This window comes from Lacerta agilis, chromosome Z (assembly GCF_009819535.1).
Source record: "Lacerta agilis isolate rLacAgi1 chromosome Z, rLacAgi1.pri, whole genome shotgun sequence".
In the NCBI taxonomy this organism is placed as follows: Eukaryota; Metazoa; Chordata; class Lepidosauria; order Squamata; family Lacertidae; genus Lacerta; species Lacerta agilis.
In genome coordinates, this window is record NC_046331.1 from 43414094 (window position 1) to 43425125 (window position 11032).

An 11032-nucleotide genomic window follows, 5' to 3' on the forward strand; every position below is an offset into this window, starting at 1 on the left:
TTATCTGGAGGGGGAGGGGGAGTCAGAGGGTGAAGAGAGAGGAGCTGGATCCCATTGAGGCAATTACAATTAAGAGTTAATATGGACAGACAATGGGCGGCTTACAAGGAACTGCTGGATTTTACAGGGAGGGAACCCGACTGAAACCTATGGAAGACTTAAGGAGCCAAGTTACAGATTTGTTGCAATAACACCAGTTACACGACATGTTTAAATTAGACAGAAAGAATTGATTTCTGGACCAAAGCTCACAATTTGAAGAGGGGAAAAAACTCTTACAAAATAAGGATAGACCTTTGTCTAAAATGTATAATTTTCTACTAGAATAGGAAACAAAAAACGAGCTTGTTAAAGCTTCATTGACATACTGTGCAATAGACCTCAACCTCTGAGAGAAACTCTGGAAAAGTGACTTGAAATTTACTGAAAGTTATTGATGGAAAGAGAATTATTTGAAAATGATTCATAGATGGTACTTAACTCTGAGTAGGTTGGCTATGATTTATAAAACAGAATCAGATATGTGTTAGAAGTGTAAAGAAGTGGAGATAACTTTTTTTTTACATGTGGTGGACATGTAACAAGGTAAATGTGTATTGGGAAATTATTTATAATGAATTGGAAAAAATATTTAAAACTACTTTCCCCAAAAAAAAACCAGAGTCCTTTTTGTTAGGAATAACCCAGACTGAAGTTCTTAGGTGTCAGAAAAGGTTATGTATGCAACAGCTGCAGCCCATGTTTCGTTAGCCCAAAAATGGAAAGTGAGTGAGGTCCCAACTAAAGAGGATTGGCAACTTAAGCTGTCAGAAAATGCAGAACTTGCATATTTAACACATAAAGTAAAAGAACAAGAAGAACATATATTTAAAGAAGAGTAGAAATCATTTATTGAATATATGGAAAATAACTATAAAGCTGAAAATGCTGCAAGCACTAAGATAAATTCAACAGAGTAAATAATTTTTGATAGATGTAAAAGTGGAAAACTTATTTGAATGGTTATAGTAAAAATATGCAGGGATGTGTAAAATGAACCATGGAAAGAGTAGAAGGAAGTCATTGGATATTGGAGATGTAAAATTGAAACCTTAATAAAATTTATTTTCTAAAAAAGAGAGAGAGGTGCTAGGAGCCTCTCCAGAGGACTTGGACCATCCTCAGCACTGATTTGCACTTGGCATTCACCTTGCAGAGACTAATATTTCTCAGCCTGCCTTCTTGGTAGGAAGAGACTCAGCTGTTGTTGGCAGGGGAACCTATGTCCTACAGCAAAGCAGACAGGAAGCCACAACCTCTCCAGTGCTCTCTTGAAGTAGCAAAGAGGCTGTTTGGCATGAACAACATCCCACCCCCACTGCTGTATTCCAAAGATAAACTTTAAATGGTGCTTGGAACAGAGTCTGTCCTTGAAGCAAGTTGCTTAGCAATGAGAATCCTCCCCAGCAACAGGTGGGGCACATCTGAGGGAGGAGAGATTCAGTGTCAGCCTGTGTCTGTGAGAGTCTGTCTCTCTAACCAGATGGCTGCAGGGAGCAAAGAGGCTTGAAAGCTCTCTTCATTTCATAGAATCTTAAGAGTTGGAAGGGATCCCCAGGGTCATGTAGTCCAACCCCCTGCAATGCAAGAATCTCAGCTAAAGCATCAATGACAGATGGCCATCCAACCTCTGCTTAAAAACCTCCACAGGAGGAGAGTCCACCATCTCTCATGGGAGTTTGTTCCACTGCTGAACAGCTCTTACTGTCAGAAAGTTTTTCTGAATGTTTAGTCAGAATCTGCTTTCTTGCAACTTGCAGCCATTTCCACGACTCCTACCCTCCAGAGCAGGAGAAAACAAGCGTGCTCCCTCCTCCATGTGACAGCCCTTAAGATATCTGAAGTTGGCTACCACATCTCCTCTCAGTCTCCTCTTCTCATAAGGCTTAGTTTCCAGGCCTTTGATCATCTTACTTGCCCTGCTCTGCACATGTTCCAGCTTGTCAACATCCTTCTTAAATTATGGTGCCCAGAATTGGACACTGTATTCCAAGTGTGGTCTGACAAATGCAGAACAGAGTGGTACTATTGTTTTAATTTATGTAGCTCAGTAGTGATATAAAGTTATGCAGCTCATAATGTAAATAAATACTTTGGAGAAGAAAGGGGAATTCACTGATAGAGAGCTGGACTGCTGGAAGGCTTTCTAAGTAACTGCTGCGAGACAGTAAAAGAAGCGAACACACTAACAATCTCCTGCTCCATCCTCCTCTCTGCTCCCAGAGACCCACCTCATCGTCAGGAAGGCACTGCTCCGGAGGAGGAGTTGGGGCAAACTTGTACTCCCAGGACAATTTCCCTTCTGTGCCTTCCTCAGTAGCAGCTTCTCCTTTCTGGAACTGCACTTCCTGAGTTAATTTCTGCTGCTTCTTCTTGAGCTTCCCGCGGGCCGTGCTCCAGACGGATTGGGCATTTTTGCCAGGGCCAAAGAGGCGCAGAAATCGCAGTCTCTACAGGGAAGGACAAAGAAGGGAGGGAAGGTTGGGAGGCATAAGCAGCTGGTGTCTCTGATCACTCAGGGCATGTCAAGCACGGAAGAGTTAAGTTTGCCATCAGGCCACATCTCTCTGTCACTCTAGCTGGCTGTATAGGCAGCCCTCTCCAGGTGGGTTTGCAAGACCTAGAGAAGGGGTGGGGAAACTTCTGCAACCTGGTGGCCACTTTCCCACATGGCTAACCTTTGGTGGGTCACATGCCAATGGAGGAAGAGTCCAAAACATAAACAGACATAGCCCAAGAGAGCTGGGCCAGAGCTGGTGGAGGGTGGGGCCACCCCACACTTGCTCAAACATTACACACATATAGCACACAAATTCATTCACTCACTCACTCACTCACATTGCCTCCCTTACACTCATGGGCACCCATATCCATTCCATCAATGTAGCATCTGCCCCTGCAACAATCAGGCTTGCATAAAGGTTCCTCCTGGAGTGAACAGGAGACTTTTTTGAAGCCAAATTGCACTAGAGCTGCACTTTCAGTTTGGGAGGGGGAAGCACCACATTTAAGCTTCAAAGTCAACTGGAGGCCTTTCCCGACCCTAAATGTGGCTGGGTGGGGTGGGCTGCAGAGGTGTATGCTGCCGAGGAGGGAAGGGCTATCCTTTTCCTCCCCAGCTGTACCCCCACCTCCAGATGACAAGTTTTGAGACAGTCCAACACAATAAGCCATGTCCAGCTTTCTCTCATAGAGCACACTATATGGAGGTACCAGCAATCTTGTTGCTGTTGGGACTTATTCACATCCTGGGGGTAGGCGGGGGGCTATTAGTACTGAAAAGTGCTTTTCATCAGCCTCCAGCCTGAGCTCCCCACAGTCATTACACATACCTCAGGCATGGGAATTTACGCTAATCATTTGGGACCACAAGAGAACCCTCACCTGAAGAAAAGGGGATGCACCTCACTTTTTACACTCTTACTAGGAATTGGCAAAGTAACAGCATCCTGAGACAGGAAGCCTGGAAGAAGGATTGGGAGAGGAGCAGGAAACACAGAGCCATCTCAGGGCTCCGGGGGCCAAAATGGAAGATCACAGTACCTGAAATGTGCTCACCTGACAGCTTCAGTCTGCAGAACTGACACCATTGCAGGTGCTGCATAATACCTGCCCTGCCTTTTTAGGGAATTTACACTTTGGAACTCCCTGCTGAAGGCACTTTTGCTTAGACAAGCCTACCCAGATATGTAGAATGTTGCCATGTGCTAAAATCTGTCTTTAGCTTATTGTTGATTGCAATTATATTTTGTTTTAAATAGATATTTGTAACTATTGTTACTGATTATTTTATTGTTTTATCCTTCTGCAAACTACTTTGAGGGGGGTTGGGGGGGAGAGTTTACAATCAAGTGGTATATAAAGTTTGTGAAATAAATAAAAGTACAGGGAGAAATCTCCCATGCTTCTACCATAAAGTGCTTTCACTCCGACTCAACCCTCAAGCCCTACCTTGCCTGGCCGGAATTCAGGAAACAGGTCTGTGGCGCTGGGCAGCTGCTTGGTGGCATCTTGTGGAAATGTAGGCTTGTCTTCCCTGGACTCCTGCTCAGATTCAGAATGAGAGGAGTTGCTGAAATCACTCTTATTCAACGTGGGGTAGGAAGAGGCAATGGTGGGCAGCAGGATGACATTGTCGCTGTCTTCATTCCCTGGAATGGAGAGCACCTCTCAGAGAGAAAAGTAAGAATCTCTGCTCCGTATCCTCAACATGGCAGAAAGCTAAGCCAGGCATTGAAGTGGAAAGAAGAGCAGCATTTCAAACGGAATCCGGCATCTTGAGAATTGCAGCTTGCATTCAGGACAAAAGTGGTGTGGGGCAGGGCAGGGGAAGAGACACGGAGAATCTTCCTGGACATGCCCAAAGCCACACTGACCCTGCACTCAAGAAGTTTGAATAACCCAGATCAAGTTCTCCCACTACCAGTAGATTCTGTGGCTGTCGAGCTATTGCACAACCATAAATCCCTAATGTAATGAGATGAGAGTTAGGTGTTACAATGAAAAATAACAGGTGGAGTACAGTGTGCTTGTTTTGCTCCTGTATACCTTCTGCTCACCCCTGGCTCTAGAGGGCTCACAGTCACATCCCATGAGTGCAAACGCACCAAAATAAGTTGTGTCCTGTTCGTCCTCCTCCTTCACCAGCACTGGAGGTGGTGGCGAAGGAGTCATCAGCCTGGACCTGGACTCTTCAGAGCCAGAAACATAAACACCACCTAAGGAAGAAAGGAGGGAATTCAACGAAGGGCAGCCCTTCTGTCTCATCACATCTCTAGTTCGTTGTCCTTGTTAAAAGCCACCAGAATTAACATTCCAAGTAGACCCAGGCATCCTCCGTCATCTTCTATTCCCACATATTTCCCCATACTCAACTAGTTATTTCTGTAATTTTTGGGTTTCTTGTGGGGAAGGGCTGAGGACCATCTGCTTTGCATGAAGAACACCCGAGGTTCAATCCCCAGCAATGCTAGGTATGGCTGCGAAGGCCTTATTTGAAACCCTGGAGAGCCACTACTACCGTGTTTCTCATAAAATAAGACACCGTCTTATATTTATTTTACTCAAGAAAATAAGCCTATGGCTTATTTTCGGGGGTGTCTTATTTTTTTATTAAGTACTGTATGGTTCTGGGCGCCTGCCTTCTCCTGCCGTGGCCAGCATTGCTGCTGCCGGGTTCAGCTGGCTCAGGGCACGTGGCCCTGCTGGGCGCCGACCCGGCAGGCCACCGCCTCCTCCTCCTGCTGGCTCCCGGATGCTCGGGGCGCGGCGCAGCTGGGCGCTGACCTGGCAAGCCTCCTCCTCTTCCTGCCGTGGCTCGGCCCCCGGAACTGGCTGTTGCTGAAGTGCGGACAAAGTGCCCAGCAGCGCCGCGCGGATCGCCCTGAGCCGCGGCAGGAGGAGGAGGATTCAAATTGCTACCGTACAGAGCACTGCTGGATCCCATTGGCTCGGGGCTCCACGCTGCGCGCGCTGCAGCTTCTGCTATATCCCGCTGGCACGGGGCTTCACAGAGCGCGCGCTGCGGCTGGATCCCGTTGGCTCGGGACTCCACGCTGCGCGCGCTGCAGCTTCTGCTGTATCCCGCTAGCTCGGGGCTCCACACGGCGCGCGCTGCGGCTGGATCCCGCTGGCTCGGGACTCCACGCTGCGCGCGCTGCAGCTTCTGCTGTATCCCGCTAGCTCGGGGCTCCACACGGCGCGCGCTGCGGCTGGATCCCGCTGGCTCGGGACTCCACGCTGCGCGCGCTGCAGCTTCTGCTGTATCCCGCTGGCACGGGGCTTCACAGAGCGCGCGCTGCGGCTGGATCCTGCTAGCTCGGGGCTCCACACAGCGCGCGCTGCGGCTGGATCCCGCTGGCTTGGGACTCCACGCTGCGCGCGCTGCAGCTTCTGTTGGATCCCGCTGGCACGGGGCTTCACACAGCGCACGCTGCGGCTGCTGCTGCTGCTGGATCCCGCTGGCTTGGGGCTGAAGCAGCAGCAACATCCGGTTCTGGGCGCCAACACAACAGACCTCTTCCTATTCCTTGGCGCCCTCCAGAACTGCCCAGCACTACGGCTTATTTTCGGGGTATGTCTTATATTTTATGAACGCTTGAAAATCCTCCCATGGCTTATTTTATAGGCACGTCTTATTTTATGAGAAACACGGTAGTCCATGTAGACAATACTGAGAAAGATGGAGCTATGGCCTAAGGCAGCTTCCTATGACCCCAAAGGGCAGCAGGTTGGGCATGTGCATAAGCACAACCAACATCATAACTCAGCCTGAACCTCCAATTCAGGCTGGGATACAGTGCGAAGAAACCCACCAAATAAATAAATGGCACAACACAGATCAGTCAGAATTCATTTGGATTACAGCAGCCCAATGCAACCCTCAAGGGCCCCCAGACGAAGGGTAATAGATCAGTGGTAGATCATCTGCCTTGCATGCAGAAGCTCCCTGGTTCAGTTCCTGGCATCTCCAGGTGTATTTGGTAGAGACTCCCTGGCTGAAACCCTGGAGAGCAGCTGCCAGCCAGGGAAGATAATACTGAGCTAGGTGTAAAGCATTGTTAGAGATACAACATAACTGTTGTGGTAAGTAGCCATAACATAACTGTTGTGGTAAGTAGCCACTGATTGCCTTATCTTCCATGGTCTGGCAGGTTCATGTGAAAGAAGCTTGTCCTTTGGCTAGCCAAATCTGAGACATATTTGCAAGTGATGACTTTAGACAGAAAAATGTGAAAGAATCCAGGGGAACTAGCCACTTTCACTTTTTTTAAAAAACCTTTCCCCTATTCCCCATGGCAACGTTCACACAGCTGAGACAGCTGCCACAGGAATGGTAAGACTAAAACATCCGATTAATGCAATCTTCATTACCATCAGCTCCTGAAACAGGGGCCAAGGTGGGCAGAGCAATGGCAAAGCTTACTATGCAAGACTGACTCCTTTGATAAAATGTTTACCAAGAGCGGAAATCAGGGGTGCAATTATTAAAGGTATAGGATGCTAAACAAGAGCAGCAAGAGACAGCCATTACAGACACGAGGGCAGCAGGAACCAGCTTGATTAGAAAAGGATCAGTTATGCCAAAGGTGACAGAGGAAACCATCTGCTACCACTTACCTGCCCTCTCTACTAGCTGAAGGCTGCATACCGCCTGCCCACTGTGGACATCGTCTTCAGTCAGCTCGGTAATGTCAGAACAATCAACAGCATTGTCATTACTCTTAACCCAGCCTAGTGGTGGAGGGAGAAATAGAAAACACAGCAAAATTACAGATCTAGCAGGCAACACCTTTTTCCTATCACAGCTTCTGCACCCACATTCATGAACGACATGGAAAAAAAGGAGTATGGCTTTCGCAGGAGTATCCGAAGCCTCATTCACACCAGCAACTGGACATGATGATAAAAGCCTAAGTGAAATATGCCCTGTGTTGTTGTTCATCTGATGTTGTATTTGCCTAATTTTAAGACCTGATAAGGAACAGATGATTGTTATTATGTCTTCATAAAAAACCACAGAATTCAAAGAGGGCGCACTTTCTTTTTCCCATGACTGACTGTAAGGGAAAGACCGAGGCAAGGAATGGGTGGCAGGGAGGGAGGAATACAATATTTAATTCACAGAATACGAACAAACAAGGTGCAGATAACAAATCACATAGAAGCAGTTGGCATAGGGCTTGTGCCAAGTGTGTGCAGCTCCCCAAGCATGTAGGTTCGTGGCAGTGCAGTTTGTGCTGGAAGAAATTCAGTCAGACTCCAACTTTTCAGTCAGTTCAGTACTTACTGACAGGTCCAAAGCATTAAGACAGTTTCACTATATACATAAAGCACAGGCTTCCACTAGATCCCTGGTAGAAGGTGCAGGCTTCAAATGCAAACTAAGTACAACTCACAGCATACATACAACACAGAGTCCAGTATCAGTCTGGCAGAGCTTCCCCACAGCAAAGCAAACAGGCAATGTACAAACCCTCTCTTAATATACTCAAGAATGATCATACCCTTGGCTGGTTGCCAGGTCACAGTGACCTTCAAACACTAATCACAAGATCTGCAGGTGCAAGATAAGAGAAGCCATGCACCATATTTTTCTGAACAGCATTTAAATGAACCACAACACATAGGAACCACCACATATAAACCCCTTCAGTCCCATTGCAGAATATCAGCCCCCCTGCTTATCTTAAAAAAACTGATGGAATCCAGCTTAGCACTAACTTTTGTTCCACTGGCATAAGGATTTATGCTTACACATCTGATTTCTGCCTATTACATGTGGCAACTTACTACCAGGTAAGCATTTAAAAGATTATAGTCTGTAATCTTCAACTATCAGTGTTTTCCTGGATCTAGCACTACATCCAGGACTGTGAGAGGGAGTCCTGGCAAAACTTAAGCTCTGCCTAGGCATCTAACAAAACACCAAAATTAACAGAAGAGTAGCATCTTTATCTGTCCCTTGCATCATCACTCTATGGGAAGATCAAACCCAGAGGAGAGCATGATCTTAACAAAATTGATTGACAAACAAAAAGGTTTTGAGCTCTTCTAAAAGAAATCTGGAGGGGACCAAATACATTTCTGGGGAAGGGGAGTTGGAGCCACAAACAAAAAGAAAGTCCTCTCACATGTGGCTACTTACTCCCAGGTAAGAGTTTACAAGATTGCAACCTGAGGTATATAACTTCATCCATGTCTTCCTGCAGCATCTGTGCTAATTGTATAATAATGCTGTGCTATTGTATTGGGGGCTGGACTTTATAGCTGTCTAGCAGAAGCTGCCACTTTGCTACTAAGTCTAGCCATTACTTGCAGATGCTGACCAAGCATCACTAAAGCATCAACCAGCTGGACCTCTTTTTAATACACAAACAGGAGTCATCCCATATCCCTGAGACCAAAGCCCTTCTTCTACCCTAGACTTCCCCAACCTGGTGCCCTCTAGATTCTGTTGCACTAAAAGTACCATCTTCCTTGACCATTGGCTGTGCTGGCTAGAGCTGATGTGAGCTGGATTCCAACAACCTGTGGGAGACACCAGGTTGGAGAACGCTGTTCTACCCCAGACCCCCAAGGCAAAAAGGTTATCTCACCTTCCTCATCCAACTGGGCTCCATCTACCACAGAAGCATCATATTCACTAGCTGTGGCCTCGGTTATGTAGCTCCCTGGAACCAATGTTGCTAGATCAGCCAAACATTTTTTTGTTTTCTGGGAGAAAGAAAGAGAACAGAAGTTGGTCAGAAGTGGAAGGAAAGATAGTATTATGGAGTAGAGTTGGGAAGGCATAACTGCAAAGTTATTAGGAGGACAAAGCAGTACATTGCACTGCAGATAACATCTAGCCACACAGTACTATTAACAGAAATGCATACCTGGAAGCTATACAAGATGTGACAGTAGTTTTTGACGGCTGAGCACATTTTGTATGCAGGAAGCCCCAGATCCAGTCTTCAGTATCTCCAGTTAAAAAGATGCAATGCTGAAAAAAATCTCTGGATAACCACTGCCAGTCAAAGCAATACTGGGATAGATGAACCAGAGGTCTCATTTGGTATAAGACTGCTTCATATGGAAGGTGGGTGGGGGGAGCACTATGGGCTCAGTGACAAGACCTCAGTGACATTCAGTCTTTGGCATCTCAGGCTGAAGGACGAGTGGGGGGGGGGAATCCTTCTTTGCCCGGAATTTTGCAGAGGTGCTACCAGTTACAGCAGCAGATGCAGAACTGCATGAAGAATGTGTGTGTGTGTTTCAATAGCAGGGAAAGGGGCTTCTAATTGACTCTTTGTCCAATGCTGTAGCTTCAATCAGCTTCAATCAGCTATGCTTGTTATAAAAGGCTCCCACGCACTCAGGCAGGAACTTTCCCAGCCGCTTCTTGAAATGTCAAGGTTGAACCAGGAGGCTTCTGCACACAAAGCACATCCTCCACAACCAAACCATTGGTCCACCTAGCCCACCATTTGCTATTAATGTGATTGGCTCTCCAGGCTTTCAGGCGGGAACTCTCCAATCCTTGCATTGAGATGTCAGGGATTGATGGAGGAGGGGGAGAGGGTTTTTTGATAGGGGGGGGGGAGGGCTTCTGCACACAGAGCACATGCTCCCAAACCAGACCAGTGGTCCCTCCAGCCCAGAATTCTCCATGCTTGTTGGAAGTGGCTCTGCACTCCCTCAGACAGGAACACTCCCAGCCCCACCTTGAAATGTCAGGGGTTGAACTGGGGACGGGGGACGGGGGCTTCTGTACGCAGAACACATGCTGCAAAACCAGACCACTGCTTCACCTAGCCCAGGGTTGCCCTATTTTGAAGACCAAGAGAGAAAGAGAGAGAACGCTAGGATGACTCTCATTTTAAACATCCCTACTATATGTAGGCTACAGAAGCTGTGATCTATTGCTATGGGGGAGGGGGCGGAAAAGAGAAGAGAAGAGAAAAGGAAAGGAAAGCAAGTCTTCAGCCACCAGTGATGTCTATGTCTCATCCAGAAAGTATAGCCGGAGAAAATCTGGTAAATTTAGAATAGAAATTTCCCCCCTGAAAAAGAAGAATTCCCGCCCCCCTAGAAAAAGAGGGCACATGGCAACCACAGATATTTGGTACGCTTTTCGGCAGGAGCTCTCCCAGTCCTCCCTTCCCCATGCGTAGCAAGCCCCTAACCATGGAGCTCCGGTCCCGGGGCAGCTGCTTGGAGAGTAGCGAGCCCCAGCCCCCCGCCTCGGAGAGTAGCCCACCTCGTCGAAGAGCTCTTCCCCCTCGAGCTGGCCATGCTCGTCACTGTTGCCGGAGTGGAATGCGGCCAGGGAGAAGGGCTCGGCCACCGCCTCCGCCTCCGCCGCTTCCTCGCTGTCCGAGTCAGACATCTTCGCCAGGCGTTGTCTGCAGGTGCCGCGTCCAACAGCGCCATTTATTTCAACGCGGGTTTGTTTATGCCGGAAGCGGAAGTTCCGGCGTGTCTCGCCGCATCCACAGAGAGCAGCCAT

At 47.6% G+C, this 11032-nt stretch overlaps 1 protein-coding gene across 1 annotated transcript; it reads right to left on the reverse strand.

Annotated features, from left to right (window-relative positions):
- Positions 1-1236: 1236 nt before the first annotated feature.
- LOC117039907 (transcription initiation factor TFIID subunit 1-like) lies at positions 1237-11032 on the reverse strand. Its single transcript, XM_033137293.1, has 6 exons — positions 10784-11032; positions 9138-9255; positions 7159-7272; positions 3991-4190; positions 2271-2489; positions 1237-1266 (listed from the first exon to the last, which is right to left on the reverse strand). The coding sequence occupies exons 1-6, from the start codon at positions 11030-11032 to the stop codon at positions 1237-1239; spliced, it is 930 nt and encodes a 309-aa protein (XP_032993184.1).